The sequence below is a fragment of the Ptychodera flava genome, chromosome 13, assembly GCF_041260155.1.
Source record: "Ptychodera flava strain L36383 chromosome 13, AS_Pfla_20210202, whole genome shotgun sequence".
Classification (NCBI taxonomy): domain Eukaryota; kingdom Metazoa; phylum Hemichordata; class Enteropneusta; family Ptychoderidae; genus Ptychodera; species Ptychodera flava.
In genome coordinates this window covers 3,510,556-3,531,048 of record NC_091940.1, presented here as the reverse complement: position 1 = coordinate 3,531,048, position 20,493 = coordinate 3,510,556, and the positions used below count along the sequence as shown (strand labels likewise).

The following is a 20,493-nucleotide window of genomic DNA, read 5'->3' as shown; positions in this document are numbered from 1 at the left end:
TGTTCAAAATGTAGCATGTATACATATGTGTTGAGTTTTTTGTTTGTTTTTACCACTATATCTGGAAGTTATCCATTACTGCAATCACACATGAGGTTAAGTGTTTTGCTCAATAAGCTGACCAGCAGCCAAATATCTGACAGCTAGTACAAGCCTGCGGCATTGTTCTGAATCACCCTGTGTGACAGTTTTGTTGTACTGCTTACTTAAAGCTTGCCTGCTTACTGAAGCATGCTAGGTTGTGATAGTCTTGTGCAGAATTGCGTAAATGATATGCGGAGAACTTTTTTTGGTGTCCCATTTTACTTTTCCCATCCAAGAATGACCTAGTCATGAACTTTTATCAAGTGAACTCAAAGGCCGTAGCGTACTTCTGCAAGCCTAAAAAATATTAGGCTCAGACAAGCTGGGTTATATTACTATTTAGTGTAACAATGTGATTTAAGATAGTATAAGCCTCGAAAGTGAAAGGTTTAAACTTTTGCTGAAACTTTCCTTCATGAAACTTTCAACCATTGTCTTGAAAGACAAGAATCAAGATTAAAAATCATAGGTCACCATGCAAATTTTGGTATTGGAGGAACAAATTACTCAAGATTTACCGATATTTGAAATTCAAAATGGTTGCCAACCCTGTGCTAACTCTATGGAGAAAATAAAATGTTTGATTTTCAAAAAACTAAGATGGTGAAAAGCTTTCTTACACCAAGAGCTTTAAAGTAAGCCTCTACAAGTGGTATATCAGAAGAGAATTGTAGAATTTTAAGAGTCTGAATATCTGCCCCAAGGCATGTTCTACCTTAATGGTTGATGTTTGCATTTATCAATCATGAAAGGCATGTCAATAAAAAAGAGTGCAATCAATAAGATGGAGTTGGCTCAATATTTTTCAGATATTTATATATGCATATACTTTACTGGTTGAAAAGTTGGCTCAATATTTTTCAGATATTTATATATGCATATACTTTAGAGAAATTTAAAGTAAATGTCTACACCCATAAAATGACCAGAAATTGTCTTGAGTGAAGCAAGAGTGGATAGATTAGTGGAGATGTGTTTCCACCATTTACTTTGTGCTTCCCCCCTACAATTGCTTCATAAAGGCAGTAGTTCTAGTCATATCACAGGGGAAAGTGACTATTTTAACAGGAATCATTGTCATCTGACCATACTTAGTCTATGTTTTACTGGTATTTAATATGAAAATACAAGCTGCTGAAAATAGATATCACAGTAGTCACTTTGAAATCATGTATTCCTAGGATACCCATTCACTAAGTCTGACATATACTGGTAGTTATGGATATTCCATATTGTACCAGCACTTCCAATCTGTTCTTTTATTGCCTTTGATTGGCCTTATGTTCTATGCTTCATGTTTTAGCCTCTTTGTCATAAGGTGAATGAAGGCTATCAAATGGGTGATGGTCTGTCATCATTGACACCAATTCTTTCATTGTACTTTATTTGTTGTAATCACTGTCACCAATTGTTTTTGTTGTACTAAATAATTTTTTGTAATCACTGTCACCAATTGTTTTTGTTGTACTAAATAATTTTTTGTAATCACTGTCACCTATCGTTTTCATTCTGCTTCATTTGTACTAATCATTGTCACCTGTCGTTTTCATTCTGCTTCATTTGTTCTAATCATTGTCACCCATTGTTTTCTTTCTATGTTATTTGTTGTAATCACTGTCACCAATTATTTTCGTTCTACTAAATTGTTTTTGTAATCACTGGCACCTATCGTTTTCATTCTACTTCATTTGTACTAATCACTGTCACCCATTGTTTTCAATCTACTTGATTTGTTCTAATCACCGTCACCCATTGTTTTCTTTCTACTTTATTTGTTGTAATCACTGTCACCCATTGTTTTCAATCTACTTCATTTGTTCTAATCACCGTCACCCATTGTTTTCTTTCTACTTTTTTTGTTGTAATCACTGTCACCCATTGTTTTCAATCTACTTGATTTGTTCTAATCACCGTCACCCATTGTTTTCTTTCTATTTATTTGTTGTAATTACTGTCACCCATTGTTTTCTTTCTACTTTATTTGTTGTAATCACTGTCACCCATTGTTTTCTTTCTACTTCATTTGTTCTAATCACCGTCACCCGTTGTTTTCTTTCTATTTATTTGTTGTAATCACTGTCACCCATTGTCTTCATTCTACTTTATTTGTTGTAATCACTGTCACCCATTGTCTTCTTTCTACTTTATTTGTTGTAATCACTGTCACCCATTGTCTTCATTCTACTTCATTTGTTCTAATCACTGTCACCCATTGTCTTCTTTCTACTTTATTTGTTCTAATCACCGTTACCCATTGTCTTCATTCTACTTCATTTGTTGTAATCACTGTCACCCATTGTCTTCATTCTACTTTATTTGTTGTAATCATTGTCACCCATTGTTTTCATTCTACTTCATTTGTTGTAATCACTGTCACCCATTGTTTTCATTCTACTTCATTTGTTGTAATCACTGTCACCCATTGTCTTCATTCTACTTTATTTGTTGTAATCATTGTCACCCATTGTTTTCAATCTACTTCATTTGTTGTAATCATTGTCACCCATTGTTTTCATTCTACTTTATTTGTTGTAATCACTGTCACCCATTGTTTTCATTCTACTTCATTTGTTCTAATCACCGTCACCCATTGTTTTCTTTCTACTTTATTTGTTGTAATCACTGTCACCCATTGTCTTCATTCTACTTTATTTGTTGTAATCACTGTCACCCATTGTCTTCTTTCTACTTTATTTGTTGTAATCACTGTCACCCATTGTCTTCATTCTACTTCATTTGTTCTAATCACTGTCACCCATTGTCTTCTTTCTACTTTATTTGTTGTAATCACCGTCACCCATTGTTTTCTTTCTACTTCATTTGTTGTAATCACTGTCACCCATTGTCTTCATTCTACTTTATTTGTTGTAATCATTGTCACCCATTGTTTTCAATCTACTTGATTTGTTGTAATCACTGTCACCCATTGTTTTCTTTCTACTTTATTTGTTGTAATCACTGTCACCCATTGTTTTGGCTCTACTCTATCTGTTCCAAAAAGGTGCATGGTCTTTAAACCCTTTATCTCCAACATTACATGTCTGATAGCTTTAAAGGCTAGTATGGCAGTTTCAGGGAATGGCTCATTTAGGTTTTTTCAAATGATGATAAATTAGTGTACAATCATTTCTAATAAAAGTCTGTCTTAGATATTTGTTGCCAGGTGCAACCTCATTCAAAGCAAGATGAAATATGTAGGATTGATTTCATTACAGTTGGTCACAACATCTGTGACACTGCTTGACAATATTCTCCTCGTGTGTTCCTGTTATTTGTTTCAATCATATTTGTTGATCACCTCATGTTTGAATTTAATTTTCATCTAAAGATAACTTAAACAGGTGTTTCATTTGCCTCAATCTTCCATTTTAAAGAGCTTTTAACTTATTTAGATTTTTTGAAATGCAATCATAAAGAGATTTGCTGGTACAAACTGTGTATCTACATTAATCCGCAATTACAGAATATTTCTGTGATTAACATATTAAAGAGGCACTCCCACTTGGTAACATTTTTAAACACATTTTTTTAATGCCAACGGTCGATATTTGACGTGGTGACTCCTCGCGGATCGCGAGATATTGATAAAAACATGTCATTTCCGGAGCGTATTTTTCGCATCCTGAAGTTTTACGATCGTTTCTGGATATGATCCGAAATCCCCCGAAAGTGTGTTGTTGTGCTGATTAACGATATTCTAAGGAGTCCAAAAACGTTCGAATGACGCAATTAAATTACCTCCTACTGCGATGACTTTATATACATCATTATCAATGCCTTTACCTCTGGTAATTCTTGTTTAAAACTTCTCCTTAGTTTTTGTCGTTTTCATTATTCTCATCAGTTGTATTAAATTTTTAAACAATACCACATAGATATCAGTTTTTACGTGTAAAATATTAATAATCTTTAATCTTTAATCTTTATTTCTTATATAGCGCATTACATTAAAAATAATCTCAATGCGCTTTACACTTAAAATCAACTAAGAGAAGGATGAAACAAAAATTGTTATAAACTGACAGTAAAAAAGCAAAGTTAAAATTAGCAACATGTTATAAAAATTCATCATAAAAACTACAAAAATTATGAATAAAAAGACGTAAAAAGGTGAGTTTTCAGTTTACTTTTAAAAACATCGAATGACTGAACCGCTCGAATATGTAATGGCAGAGAATTCCATAAGCGAGGTGCACAAATTGAGAAAGCCCTATCACCGTAATACACTGTGTTTCCTATTGGCTGATATAAATTTACAACACTGGAGTGAGAGCGAAGTGTGCGCTGAGTGTCACGGACTGTAAGCAATTCACCTAAATACTTTGGAGCGTGACCATTGAGTATCTTATAAGTGATGCCAAGAATTTTGAATTCTATCCTTTGCTTAACTGGAAGCCAATGTAATCTGTAAAGACAAGGTGTGATATGATCTGTTTTTCTTGTTCTAGTAATTAAACAAGCTGCAGAGTTCTGAATCGTTTGCAGCTTTTGAATCTCATAAGCTGGCAGGCCAAAAAGCAAACTGTTACAATAATCTAAGCGAGACGTGATGAAAGCGTGAACAAGTTTCTCCGTGGTGCTCTGATCTAAGATGTTACGAATTTTCCCTATCTTCCATAACGCATGGGAGGCTGACCTACAAACATTAACAACATGGGCCGACATACTGCCGACTCTATCCATGGTAACACCAAGATTACGAACTGCGTTCGAAGGCTGTATGGTGACATCACCAATCTGTACATCACAGCGAGTTACCGGGCCGACACCTTTGAATTTAGATGAGAAATGTACAATCTCTGTCTTCCCGTCATTGAGAACTAGCATATTTTCTCTCATCCACCCTCGGATATTCTCCACACAAGACTCGATAACATCGATCGGGACACGATCGCCCTCACAAGTGATATAAGATTGGGTGTCATCTGCATACATCATACAATTAAGCCCATACTTGGTCACGATATCCTCTAATGGTGCAATGTATAAGCTGAAAAGAATTGGTCCAAGGACCGAACCCTGGGGGACGCCGCATTCAAGGAACTGTGCCTCCGACACAATTGACTCAACACAGACCGATTGCGTACGACCCGCAAATACGATTTGAACCAATCCCATACAGTTCCTGAAATACCAAATCTGTAACGCAATCTGTGAAGCAAAATGTTATGGTCAATTGTGTCGAAGGCAGCCGATAGATCAAGTAAAATCAGAACAACATCTCTGCGTCTATCAAGAGAACGCAATACATCATTTTGCACTCTAAGGAGAGCAGTTTCTGTACTGTACCCAGCTCGATATGCCGATTGATGTTCTGCGAACAGATTATGGTGACATAAGTATGCATTCAATTGTTTAGAAACTGCATGTTCAATAAGCTTTGAAAGAAACGAAAGATTTGATACAGGGCGATAGTTGTTAAATATGTTTGGATCCAGGTTTGCCCTTTTGAGCAAAGGACGAACGAGTGCCGATTTGCATGAATCTGGAAATTCGCCATAAAGCAAAGACCTATTGATGATATTACAAATAGCTGGAGCCACCTGTTCATTACATTGTTTTAAGAGTACTGTTGGCAATGGATCGAGCATACAAGATTTTGGTTGCAAGTTGCTAATTAGCATTGACACATAATCGATTGTGATAGGTGTAAATGAGTGAAGTGAAACATTTGAGGTTGGGCAATCAGAAGGTGTAACAAATGTCAGATGCTTGCGAATGTCTTGAACTTTAGATCGAAAGAAGTGTGCAAAGGCATTTGGTAATTTTGCAATGTCCATATCTGGGAAAATTCCTCTCATGGTCTTCTTTTTTCCAATCATGTTGTCTATAATCTTGAAAATAGATTTCTGGTCGGCATGATCTATCCGATCGCGATGATATGCAGCTTGAGCGTCATTTAATTTTCTAACATAACTGGAACGGAAGGATTTGTAAATTTCTCCATGTACAACTAGTCCGGTTTTAATCCATTGTCTTTCAAAGCGACGAAGATCTCTTCTCATCCCCAAAAGCTCTTCGGTATACCAAGGGATCCGTTGCTTGATTGGGGTCACTTTAGTTATTTGAGGAGCGATGTCATCGATAAGTGAGCCGAGTATGTTGTTGTAACTCGCAGCCTGCAAACTAGCCCGTTCCTCATTTGATGGCAAAACTGACAATAAGTCAGCTAGTCTTTCTCGAAGCTTGCTTATGTTCACAGAATGAATGTTGCGAGATATACTAGTATTGTAAGCTTGGGCAGGTTTATTGACCATGATATCGAAATGAAGTGAACTGTGATCAGATGGCAGGAGGCAATCACTTGAAATGTCAGAAATACATGCATCACAACTCCTGGTAATAATTAGATCGAGAGTATGTCCCTTTTCGTGAGTTGGAATTTTGACGTGCTGCAACAGTCCGAATGAATCGAGGAGGTCTGTAAATTTCTGCGCATCATAATCATTTGTGTTATCAACGTGGATATTGAAGTCGCCAGCAATAATCAAATGACCTTTTGAAAGGATGACATCTTCCATTAAAGATGAAAAATCAGACAGAAAGTCCGACATGGTCGACTTACTTCTTGGAGGGCGATAAACAACGATGAGACGTATCGCCGTTGAAGGCAAACTTGCTGTTGCGTCAAGTAATTCAAATGTTCTGAAAGCGGACGTTTTGTGAACGGTGATTTTGAGGTTCGATTTAGCGATGATAGCAATACCTCCTCCTCTGCGATGTGGTCGTGGTATTTGATGAATGTTATACCCATCAAGTGTTGAAGTAAAACGAGCTTTCACTGTGTCGTCCACTGCGCGTAGCCAAGTTTCCGTAACAATGAAAATGTCAGTGTGATTTTGCAAGATAGCATCTGCCACAGCAGGAAATTTTTTATCAATAGATCGAGCATTCCACAATGTGCAAGACAGGGGGCGTTTAGTGAGATAGTTTGAAACTCTTTTCACCTGAATCAAGTTTGACAAGTTTGCAAAACTTGATAAATGCCTGTCCACATGGCGAGGAGTATGACGAGAAAAATAGTCCACAACAACGCCAATCTTACATCTTCTCCTTCCAGCTCGTTTCCCTCTGGGTCGTCTTCTACGAGAAAACTGTTCCAACCGCTTGATGGCCCTTCTAGCTGAATTTAGTTGTTGACTCGAGCTGACAGCGTATCGCAGTGATAGAAGTTCTTCTTTGTTGTATTGTAGCCTATGCGCCATCTTGAAAGTTTCAGAGTGGCCAGTGAAGGACGTCTCAGTCAACGAAAACTTGTAGATTACAACACTATTCAAATTGAATTTGCACTCAGCAGGCGGCGCAGTGATGTTGCTGAGTCGATCAGGCAAGATTAAATCGAAACTAACGCAATAAAATGCCAAAAACACGTAGAAGACACGGAGCAGAACTCCTCTGCAGGCTGCCATCACGGCGCCCTCAATGGAGTAGTTGCCTCTGATGACTACATTTTGTCGTCTGCCACACAGTTACGCATGGTTCGATACATAGCGGCCGCCGCGTGTGGTATGCGCGCACACCACGCGGCGGCCACTATGCATACTATGTATCAACCGCACCTATCTGTGCTAGTCACCTATGCGAATTCTGGTGGAATCAGCAAACTTTGTTTTTCGTTTTTTTGCGAGTCAGTAAGACTCGGCTTTCTCCCATGGGACATGACCGCTCACCGACGCGAGTGGTACTGCTGTGGCGTACAGCAGCGTCAGCGTAGACTCGTACTCCATAGCTTAGTTGACAATGGCCCCAGTGCCAAACGTTCTATGTTCGGAAGCTGAATTCAGGTGGGCCACCGGAATTCAAACTTTAACTTTTTTGAGGACATGTTTTTATCGATATCTCGCGATCCGCGCGCAGTCGCCATGTCAAATATCGACCGTTGGCATTAAAAAAATGTGTTTTAAAAATGTTACCAAGTGGGAGTGCCTCTGTGATTAACATATTAATATAATAGTGAGTAAGGAAACTACCAATCAAAGTTAAACTGCAATATTTTGAAGATGACATATCCAGATATCTCTAGACAATCGGAAGTTACAAAAATATTCCTAGGTGAGGATGAGGACATTTATCCATCATGTTGTCCAAGGTCAAGTGGAGGATGATGTGTGGTGCTAATGTCCAAGTACATATTTAGCAGTATATGTCTTGTAATGTTATTATCATTTATATTAAATTCAAGGCTAGTGCATCGAATGGGCCAAGTAGTGAGCTTTTTCAGCCAATGTAACAATAATTTTATTCTGATTTCAATGGGCAGTATGGAGCCCGATCGTGGATATGCTTCTGGCAGCACAATATGTAGAGAGTGGGAGACAAATCATAGCAATCATCAAATGCAATCCCAGGAAACTACCCAAGAGTGAACACTCAGAGGCACCATCAAAAGAATTGTCCTTAGGGCACCTGTAAACTGCCAACTTACGGAATGGGTGTTCGATACTGCTTTTTACCTTTTTATTGATTGTCCACATTCAATGTAAATTATCTGCCTTTATGCAGAAGTCTTTTAAGAAACGACAACTTTATGAAGGAAATGTGTGAGGCTTAAAATGTTTTGCCGTTTTTTCTCTTTTTATTTTCACTGACAATTTCTTTTAGAGTAAATGTCTAAAATTTACTCATATGATGGGCTGAGGTTTAACATTAGAAAATAAACTACTACTTTAAGAGGCACGTAACATTATGTTGTTTGAGATAGCAGATGTATAACATGATATGTTATATGTGATCGGGGCTCTTCCAGGGCCCAGGCATGTCTAGAAAATTCTTCTGTGCAAATGATAATGGGTAGATAGTTAGATAGATAGTTAGATAAGTATGTTGCTACCAAAACAAATATTATTTATCAAATTGTAACACCATCTACAAATAGAATTGTACATCCCAAACGTATAAATGAGAGTGTAGAGCTAAGAATCTTTTCACTTCTGTCTCAGGATTGCAGGATGTATGACACTTAAGTAACAGATATCATTACTTTGTGTTATTATATATATATTTATATTTATATATAATCCCATGGTATTTTTCTCTGTTTGACATCATTGTATACGAGTGTTTTTCATGGAGCCATACAACTTCAAGCCGAAGGCGAGAAGTTGTGCGGCTCTGCGAAAAACATGAGTATATGATGACGTAAAACTGAGAAAAATTCCATGGGATTATATATTTATCATATGAACAGTCTTCTTATTTTTCTTTGATGTGGATGAAACAAAATTATTGTAACAAATTGCATGATTTTTATCGCGATTTTGTGTTTTATTTACGTGGATTACGTACATTTTATGAGTAAAGAGGCCCGTCACCCAGGAGATATGCAAATATTTACAGGTATACATACTTTCATATATAAATCCCATTAAGCTGAAAATTAGATACAATGAATGGTATCTCCACCAATCAGACATATGGTTTCGGTCATGTGTGCCTGTCAATCATTGTCTCGCCCTTGACCAATGCCAAGGCAAGTCCGCCATCGGCTGACATAGCTTTCACCGCGCTAGCGACGGATAACTACAGTATTTTGAGTTATTTAGAATATTTACAATTATATTTATAGAGTTAATGCAACGACACGATCGAAACAGTAGTTATCATTCTTAGAGATGCTGTGGCTTTTAAAATATCACAAGTTTACAACCTTGGCGAGTCCGAAAGTTTCAGATCGATGACACACACAGTGTAGGCTTGTGGTGGGCACTGTCGTCAACAATCTCCGCCGGTGGCCATCTTAGTCGTCAATGTTTTCATCTTACGGACTTTGATATTTGCTGTGACACACGTATCGCCCATAGGTACATCCCAATTTTGTTACTTGATGGGAACTCTTTTCTGTTGTGAGTGTTGTCCGAGTTAACTTTCAAAATACATCGGCTTCTACTGCGCCGCACTGTACAGGTCAACAGCCTTCACTACAGCCTGTAACGCTGCAGGTTTGATTTATACATGAAACAGTGGAATAATTTGTGTGATGAAGGAAATTTATCGTTGTTCGTCGAATGACTTTATGCTTTTGCTTTCTATGTGGCTTTCCCGAAGATTATACGGTACTCATTTATTAAGCTGAACTTTCTTGGAGGTGTATCTTTCAGGTTTATCGCCAACCAGGATCGCCAGGTACGACATCGCTTGGCGATCGCCAGGTACACCGACATTCACATTGAGCTTTACGACTTGTGCCGTGACATTACTGAGCCATTAAAACGATCGAAGGTATCCTCATTCGATTCTTGGGAATAGCTAAAGCTTAAGCGACTCGAAATTTTGTTGGACATGCCCTCTCCGTTCCCATATCTGGATTTATCGGGTCACCTTTTTGTCAAATTACCATGAGAGCACGGCATCGATCATGAAAATCGGTCTGTGTCGCTACGTGCATGTGCAAACGGTACCATTGCAGGAAAAAAGTTCTGGTTGATGATGTACAACAGGGGTAATACAGATTTCTTATCTGTGCTGGTGTATGTCACACAGGTGGAGATACGGGCAAGTTCATGAGATAAATATAAATATATATAGTAATATATATATATATATGTGTGTGTGTGTGTGTGTGTGTGTGTGTGTGTGTGTGTGTCATAGCTGCAGATGCAAATAAGGAATTGTTTTAGCTGAAAGGATACACAGGTATTGTGACCTTTTTTTTCTGCAATAGAAATTGTTGTCATGAACATAGCACCTAATGCAGATTATATATAGTAATTCAGAAGAGACAAATACAAGACAGATTCTCTGTTGATTCTTGGATGATGTGGATTTTGGTTCCTCAGTATCAATGATGCAATGGTTTGAGTATGAAAAGTCTGTAGTATGAAAATCAGACAAAGACGTAATTGTGTGTAAATGCAAGTCATTAAATCAGTTTTTGTCATCAAAAGTTGCTGTGACAATTTTGAACATAGTTGAAAAAGGATTCATCTAATGAACAGTAACAATGTAATTTTTGCAATCAAACTTGTGTGCCTGAGAAATATATGTGAAAGACTAAAGACCAACAGCTTTATTCCAGCATTCAGCGGTACTGGTAATGGCCAGTGGTATTGAAATCGTACTGAAATGTGAACATTGTGTGGAGTTGTGTGCAAATGAAAGTCATTAAATCTTCCTAGGTCATCATTGAAAGGTGCTACAGTAATATTTAACACCGTCATAGAAGGATTCATATACAGAAACGATATATATTTTTGCAATAGTGTGTCAAAGTAACATGAGAAGCCAACCTAGATCAACTCTAGACAACTCAGAAATATTTTAAAGGAAACCACTTTCAACATTGTAAAAGTATATATTGAACTTTAAAGTCTTCATGTAGAATTGAGTAGGGCAACTGTGGCAGTATTCTGTGATATGTAAGAGGTACAAAAATAGAAAAGTCTATTTCCACACCTACAGTTTGGACAGTCTCAAGTTATTTAACACTTTCTAATTATTAATTGACCTACTCTCAGACCATATTCCACAGAAGAAGAATATTATCAAGATGAAGCCTCATAAATATACCCTTACCAAATATGTATCTCACCACATATGTTATCAAACAAAATAAAAATAGAAGTTCAGAAATTTATTCCAATTTTACGATGTAAAACGTGGTATTTATATTTTAGTATTATCATTGGTGTGTGCATTTATTCTCTGTAGCTAATTCGTTTTAAACCTAGAAATAAGTTACTGCTTGTACTTGTTTGTTTGGGTGTAAGTGAAACAAAAAGATGCAGGTTTGCTCCTACATGCAATATCATTACAATTGCCAGGTTTTTCCAACCAGTGTCTTTTGTAACCTCAACAAGTGGAAGATACTTATTTTTCTCAATAAATTTAGCACATTTACGTGACATTCCTCCTGACGTCACCTATATCCAATGAGTGATGCGTGATATTTGTGCAGCTTCCTACACTTTGCATTGTCCAAGGAAAACCCGCCGGATGTTACTATTTATGTAAGCACTTATATGATACAAGTGGGTGTCAAGATATGCCACAAAACTGTTGAGTCAGGTAGAGTCATGGTCAAAGAGTGTTATACAGTGTCTCTTTACTCTATAGAGAACATGATTGCTCACGCTACACAGTGGAGTTTGAGCTATATAACCCTACAGCACTCAATTGTGTTATTGACAAAAAAAAATGAATTTTAGTGCTAATAATCAGTATTTAAATTTTTCATGCAAAGTTTTATATCACCAAAGAAGATATGCCATGATTTTTGCCAAAAATATCAGTGAGTAGCCCTCCAGGAGTGTTATATGCAGTCGGTACACTCCATTCAAATGAAATCCACATCCATTTAAGTATAAGATATTTTCAGAGATCACAGTTTGCTGTTTAACCTTCACAAACATCCTAGACGTAAACCCTAGCATGCAATTGGTGTCAACTCATTTATGAAACAGCTTTTCATAGATCCTGCAGACTGAGAAAATCATCAATGAAAGGCAAACAATATACAGTGAAATTTTATCACTGATCTTCTTGTCGTGAAATAGGCTGATTCGGTTTGGATGATGAAAGTTTAACATACATACTGTATGTTTCCTATATCATTGAAGGTGCAACTGCTGCAACTCAAAAAAGCTGTTGCCACAGAGTTCAAATACAATGGCAAAGCAAGGGTCAATGGTAACAATATATTCTATAGCTTTACCTGGATCAGTGGTATCACAGGACACATGAGTGTCCAGCATCTGTCTATATGTTTTTGTGTGTGTGCAGTCTACAGTGAAAGCTAATCTACATCAATACCATGGGTGAGTCCAGGAATAATTAGCTTTGAAAATCACTGAAGAAGAACAAAGCTTGGCAAACCACCTAGCGCCAGCTTACACTATGTGCCAGCTACCATTTTTCAAGTAGCAGAAGAAAAGAAGAGAAATGCAAGGGAATATTAGTAGTCATTTTGGCTTACATTTATCACGTTTGTGGTGTTCATGATTTGTTATCATTATTATATTGACATCAGCTTTTATCAGAGTGTAAGCTTTGAATCAAAATGTATGTTAAGTTTGATCATTTCTATCATACAAAATTCGATTTTGTCAGAAATTTCATGAAAATGTTTTACTGTATTGAGAATCTGATTTGATTATTCAGGAACTCGGGGATATTGTGATAGGACTCTGAAAAGGGCATACAGTAAAATGTAAATTTCAGTGGGATATATAGAAGAAGAGGTTTACCTTGATTTTTTGGATGATTTTTACAATGTGGAGATCATTTTTATTGTTATAATTTCAGTAGTATTTTCTTCTTTGTGGTGAGTTAACCATTTTATCGTTAATTTGCGATATAGACATAAATGTGTCAACTTGCTAGTTTTTATGCTTGCATGGTAAAAAAATTATAAACTGTACAAAATGTGTCAATGAATATTATAAATTGTAGTCAACACAGGTTTAGAATAAATATAGTTAAAGAACTAGGTCTGGCATGATTTTCAACAGCACTTGCTCAATTATTTAGATACTTATCGTTTTAAATGGTAACCAAAGATATTTTGAATCATAAAAAATAATCTAAAACTGTGAATTGTTCATAACATTTTCTGTTATATAATGGGATATTGATAGTGTTGTTATACACTAGTGGATAGCTAAGATTTAAAGGTCGTAAGTTATCTGTGATGTGGTAGTTGACACACTGCTGAATCTTTGTATTTCTAACATTAACATGGTGGTTATCTAACGTATGCACTACCAAAAATACTTTTTACACTTGTACCCTTAAAGAAACTAAGGAAATTGTTGACAGTGTTTGCCTTTTTGTACATCTTACTGACTTTAATAGAAGTTGATAAACTTAAATTGCAGAAGAGTAACATGGTTGTAGCTGTTCATGTTTCTGATTTTTTTCAAAGTATAAAAAAAGAAAATATCCTTTTGCCTTTGATATGGTGTGCAAGTCCTTCCAGGAACCACTAATTATTCCTTTTAAGAGCATTTACATCTAATTGGGAAGTGTTGAATGAAATCTTCACATCTGCATATCACCCATTTACTTCGGTGCACACTCATTTGCTTTCTGGAAAATACACGGCAAAATAAAGAAAATTACTGAAAATGCATGTCTTTGTCTGTTTCTACCCTGTTATGCATATGTCTCCAAGTAAGAGAAGATTGAAACTAATTTTCCATATATTTTTTGTGCTTGAAATTTACTTTGTGCAAACTGTGTTCCAGTAACCCCAGGCAAAACCCCTGCATGTATTGTTTACACTTAGTTAAGTGGCTTTTTGTTTTGATGGTGTAAAAAGGAGAAACAAAAAGAGAAGCGAGTAGCCTATTTTACGCACTAGATTTCGTTTTCCTCGCTCCGAGTTTCTCAGTTAGCTAACTTGTCTACTGCCGCTGTGTGGCCACTCTACTCAGTATGCCATTGTTATGCAAATCTCACAGCTTCTATTCTGATGCAAATGATGCATTGCAAGCCGCAGAACTTTAGAGCTTGTGATGAGTGCTCAGAAACTGATCTATTGCAAACTTTTTTGATGCAGGAAAAACAACTTTCCTGATTTATAGAAGCGAAGCAAACACCTGCCTGTGGTTTACCATGTCCCAGGTGTTCCTTTTCATCCACTTTTAACCATTTCCAAGCCCTAAAATAAAACTTATGGAAACTTCTCTGCACCTGCCTCAAGCAACAGCCCAAGTAAGTTTTTGCAGTCGTGGGAAAAGCTTGAAACACAAGCCAGGAAAGAAAAGAAACTGACAAGTGTTCATTTCAACATGACTAATGTTTATTTCTCCCATTCGTTGCAGATTATGGTCCCAATTATTATGGTAACATGTACTTTTCAAGCAATCCATGTTACCCAGCAGGTGCCCACCAAGAGTCTATTCCTCATAGTTCTATTGATGTCTGATCTTATGGCTGTGCAGTTCTTTTTCTTAGTTCGAGACACCGGCAGCTGGCTAGAGATTGGAACAAGGTAAAATTAAAGATTTGTTGGTTTTCTCACCATTCTGTGAAATAAATTTTATGGCCACCTGATTCTGGAAGAAATGGAAGACTTGCATTCATTGTAGATTAGAGCTCTCACAAAGGCAAATCAAGTGAGATTGATTTTGGCTTAATGGCAACCAGAATAAGTGTTTTTATAGTAAAATGCCAATCATTTAAGCAGTAGGAAAGTTACTGAAGCAAACTGAAAGAAGCAATTCATGTTGGTAGCTAACGGGGTAAGTGTAAGCCATCAGCTTTTACTGTTCGTTTCTGTGTGATGGTTGGTGCTCTGATGGGGCACACATGTTGCCTTAAATATGAATAGGGAAGTTGAATACAGTACCTTTCCTTATTTACGCATAGTGGTCAGTTTAATGTCAAAGTGTTTTTAGTGCTCATATTTATCAAATGTATGCAAGGAGCATGCAACTTGTTATATTAATATCAATGGAAAGACTTTGCAGGCTATCCATGCAAATGTCAAACTTGACCCTGCACCTGTTACTCTTGTTAATGATTATCTCCAAGGTCTATATCTAATGAGCAACAGGGAAAAAACACTCATAATACATAGACAAGACTTTGAATTTTTCATTTCTGCATTAATAGCCTACTTGTGTGAGTTTTTGCCTTAATCATAACATAGTAATGGGCAAACAGTCACAGCTGCCCTGCCTGGCTTTCCTGGTCACACTTTGAAGCGCAAGTGAACATTTAATTACAAAATGAGTTATTTGCCCATTAAATTATGAGGAGATGTGAATTACAATAAGGGGTACATGACACTTTGTTTAAGTTGTATTCGCTGGTGTTGCTGGTGGCTGTCTCCAATTCTGCACTTGATCTTTGTTTCCTGCTTGGCTATAGTCATTCTTCCAGTGGTGTGTGGGTGGGTGGAGAGTTGGGTCTTCTGCACCTGTGTGCCAAAGTTTAGTCATTCATTCATCAACAAGTGCTCAGCTCTTTGCAGTACATGCGCCATCATTTTACCCCTCTTTGCACCCTGGCTGCTGCATGTCAAGCTCTACCCAGCCCTGAAACAATAAGGTCAGCAGGCAAACACTACAAGGTTAGGGCACTTGCAAGATGGAAAACAATAATATAGCTTTCGACATCAGAGACTCTGCTACATCGCCAAGCACAGGTATCAGGTGTCACAACCTCTTCCAGATTCAGAATGCCTCAAAACTTTTTGTGTAAGTGTATGACTAGATACTCAAAACTTTATAATCACCCACCATAGTTTTTCATTGATTAGAAATCAACTTTTTTAAAATGGTAAAAATGTCATGCTTTTAATTTTTCTTCTCTCAGGAAAGCACTCTTTCTCTTACATATTTCTTAAATTGATGAAGAGTCACCTTTAGGAATATTTTAACAATGTTGAACTGTGTGGAAGAATCTCTTTTGATACATTTCAAAGTTCCATGCGCATTTTTGAATGTAAAAGACACATTTTATTAATGTTCAAGGAATTTTATTGGTTAGGATATTAAATGCCATGCTGAGTACTCACTCATTCATTACTTTAAAAATATTTCTAGCAATGAAATACTGCACTTGCTATTGCAAATTTGGAAATGTCATTAAAGCTGAGTTTTAATTCCTGGTAAATGAAGCATAACACAACACTTATACTTATAAAATAATTGCTGAGTCAGCACTTTTTCATTGTATCAGTTTACCATACAGCATTTTCTGTCCTTTCATCACAAAGAAATAGGAACCTTTTTGTGAAAACAATCAAACACATCCTCCCATTAATATTCAACATTTCATACTTTTTTGTTTTACAGCATTAGCCACTATGTGATTGTCATGTGCATGATCTTGTTCATGACTCTCTTATTGGTAGTGGCAAAACTTTTCACCACTGCAACACTTCCAGGAATTGTACGCATTTCAAGGAAAAAGCATATACATTGAAGAATTGAGACTATTCTGGAGGAGCAAGGTCAAGTCAGCATGAAGAAAAAACTCAACAGTGCAGTCATACCAGTTTTTAATTGAAAATTGCATGTAAAATTTTATTATGACTGATTGTTTAATGCCACTGGTGTCAATGTGTAAAATTTTCAATGCAAGGATTTATAGAAAAATTAGAGGTCAAAGAACTCACTAGATGTTTACTAGAAAACCTTGTTATAATATTTTTCCTTCATTCAGATTAGGAATGTTGACTGATCCATTTAGAATCATGCAAAATCAGATCAAATGAGAGATGCTGCAGCCCAGATATAAAATTTTACCTTGGATGAAATCAAACTCAAACTACACAGACAGAATGGCGCACTGTGATTAATTTTAAGCCACTATACTTTTATACTGTGACAAAGTCAACATCATTGTTTTTGAAAGTTTCCCTGTCAACTTCCATCAGGAATAAATCATGTCTGAGTTTTCTTTGTATATTTATTGTAAAGGTCTAAAGACATAAAAATAAATCCTCCCTTTATTTATATCAGATTTATCACCCTGAACGTCTACATACATCTTTTTTACATCTGTGTTGAGCAGTTTATTTTTTCACTCTACAAGCATTTGTTTGTTATATTTTATGATAACATTTTAAGGTCTTTTGCCATTACTGTAAATTGACCAAACAATCAAGCTGTAACATAATTTTTTTTCATCTTTGCAATTTCAAGGAGGAAGAAGCTGCGAGTGAAGTTTTTGTAATGAAAAATTTTAAACTTTGCATTGCATCTTTCACAGTAACCTGATATCTTTCTCTTACATAGTCCTTGGTAATTTAAGCTTGGAGCAAAACCTTTGACAGTCAGAGCTTGTAAAAGTGAACTCTCTCTCTCTCTCAATATCAAAGTTATAACCTCAAAGAAATGAACAAATGTTTTTTCTTCATGCAAGTCAACTCGGTAGGTGTATAAGACATGAGAGTGTAATTCCAGAAATGACAAGGATATTTAATTTTATATGCATGGTAATTTGAATGAAGGCAGAGGAAAAGGGATCTAGGCTTCAGTCAGTAGACTAGACATGATAGTAACATTTTATGCACACTTTATATGAAGATAAGACAACCATTTGTTTATTTTACAAGCTTTAAAATACTTTTGACCGTTCAAAATGAAAATTGGTAATAGTCATCATAAAGAATTGAAACAAGACAACAGCTGGTTGGTTTGTTAGAAACTGGTTCCTGTATTTATATTAATGATTCAAGCTCTAAGCTGTGTTTTACTTTGATGTTGCGATAATACCTGTACTTTTAGTGTGAATAAAAATGTGATGCAAAATGTTCCATAATAAAGCTCGTAACAGACTATATGGATACAGCATATCTGTGTTGATTGCCACAAGAATACAGAAAGACATTGGAAATGCTTTTTCTTTTCAGTGATTGCTTTCTCATGGAGAGGAAAGAAAGTTTCAACAAAGGATGGGAAGTCAGCTATGTTCAAGAAGTAAACCACCAGACATTTTGCACTGGTTGCTGCCAATATCATCATACTTAACAAAATAGGCAGAACAGTGCCAAATAGTCCTCAAATAGGAATTAATGTGATTGAAATCGTATACAATAGAATAATTAGCGTGTTTCAGCCCAGGGGTCCAATATATCATTTGGGAAATTGCACTGGTAAATTTCAAATTGCTGTTCTGCCAACTGTATGTCATACATTACACATGTTACTTCAAATAATTTCATGTTCATAAAATCACTAGTGACATTATTGTTACGGATTATTGTTTCAAGTGATATCGTATTTCAGTTATGTTTGTTTGTTTGTTCTGGTATAAGGGGTAACAGTACCTGTGATCATAGGATGAAATTGATCACTTATGTTTGAAGGCGAAGATTTAGATGACACAGTTTACTAGTGTTGGTAACTTTGAAAGCAAGCAAATTTTCATCAAAAAATGAATGATTGGAACTATTCTAGGATAACAAAATGTGTTTTATGAACAAAAAAACATCACAATATCAATCTTTACTGTTTTTTCTTGTTCTGAGTATTCTTGCTAAATCAAAAGCATATTTGTCACTCCAAGTAACCATTCTAAAACCACTCCAATTTTAAGAAAATTTTGATGCAGATCTGCTGGCTCAGCCAGAATCTTGCAGAATGAAGATAGGAATAATACTGTCAATATTACTCTAGGGAAGTAAAATACTAAATAGTGGTATCAACTTTTTTGCAAATTTTCTGCTGGCTTTTTTCTGTTCAATTATGCATGAGTGGATTAGTCTTGTTCTTTGAAAGTGGATTTTTAATTTATGTGCCATCACATCTTTAACAGAGAAGCATCATCCTATTAACCCTTTGAGCGCCAAAGTCTATTTTTGGCCCTTTTATGAAATAAACCCAGTCAATTTTTCTCAGATTTTTGCCAAAATTTTGAGAAAAACTGTAGCAAATGAAATGTGATGTCAATTTGGTCCAAAATTATCAACAAATTACAGAAAAATTCATAAAAATTGTTAAAATTTTGCACTAAAATGATGGCAGGAGAAAATTACACCACTCAAAGGTTAATGATTAACCACTGTTCCAAACTAATAACCAAGTTGAAAGAAGTAGAGAGGTGTATTTGTAGTTATTATGGCATGAATACTGTACTGCACATTAAATGGATTTCACCAAGGCTTTGTAGACCATAGGTATTCTAAAGAAGTAAATAATATTGCTCTACCTATCTCCATGCTGTCAAGGGGTGAAGTTTAAGACCAGACTTGGCAAAGAAATTCTTACACCAGCTGCATCTCATTTCAGTAAGTCCTCAACTCCCCTATTGTTGCTAATGCCCATGCCTAAAATAAATGCTTGTGCAGCTGATGGTCCACTTCTGACTCTACTGAGTACCTGCAATAGTTGTGACTCGTTTGGTAGTACACATCTAAGTGAATTAGTGTCTGGTTGTGACATGATTCTTATTGAAACCAGCATTCTACTCTCAAAATGCTGTCACAATATACCACATGGCATGCTAGAGTAGGTGCCTCAATTAGTTTGGAATTTCCTGAAAAAGATTCGCCCATATGTATACCTAATAGTAGATATTCAATAAATTTACATTTTCTTCATGTCTCCACACAGGAGTCAAACATTTGAACTTGGATATATATTTTTTTCTTTTTCAATCGTAAAATTTCCCTCTTCACCAGCTGGTCTATGATCTGCATGTATCATTTCTTGCATGAAATTTTCAACATTGACCCAACTAAGAATTTAGTAAGGGAAACAGTTGTTTATGTAACAGTTTTTTTTTTAATATCACCGCTCTTTCATGTAAAGAATTATTAAATGGGTTTGTACCCAGTAGGCACAGGTTAGGGAAAATTCAAGTTTGTTACGGTAAGTAATCTGAGTAATTTCTGAATCAGCTTATTGTGAGTGATCTGTTCAGTTCTGGTTTTGTTTTGTTTTGTTTTTTGAGGGGTAGGATGTAAACAGTGACAAAAGTGTTTGATAGAAAATTTGATAAACATATTAAATAGAGCAA

The 20,493-nt window shown here is 36.1% G+C and overlaps 1 protein-coding gene across 2 annotated transcripts in view; it reads left to right on the top strand.

The window, feature by feature from the left end:
• Positions 1-18,315, top strand: part of LOC139147120 (GPI ethanolamine phosphate transferase 1-like) — a 55,509-nt gene extending 37,194 nt beyond the window's left edge. The window contains exons 18-20 of one of the 2 annotated variants that reach the window (XR_011555652.1): positions 14,844-15,013; positions 16,050-16,223; positions 16,824-16,977. Coding sequence is in view for 1 of the 2 variants with exons in the window: in XM_070718023.1 (XP_070574124.1) it covers positions 14,844-15,013; positions 16,824-16,953 (300 nt within the window). In the remaining variant the exon portion in view is untranslated. Of the gene's footprint in view, positions 1-14,843; positions 15,014-16,049; positions 16,224-16,823 lie in introns of both variants that reach the window. The other variant, XM_070718023.1, reaches the window with a different exon arrangement.
• The last annotated feature ends 2,178 nt before the right edge of the window (positions 18,316-20,493 follow it).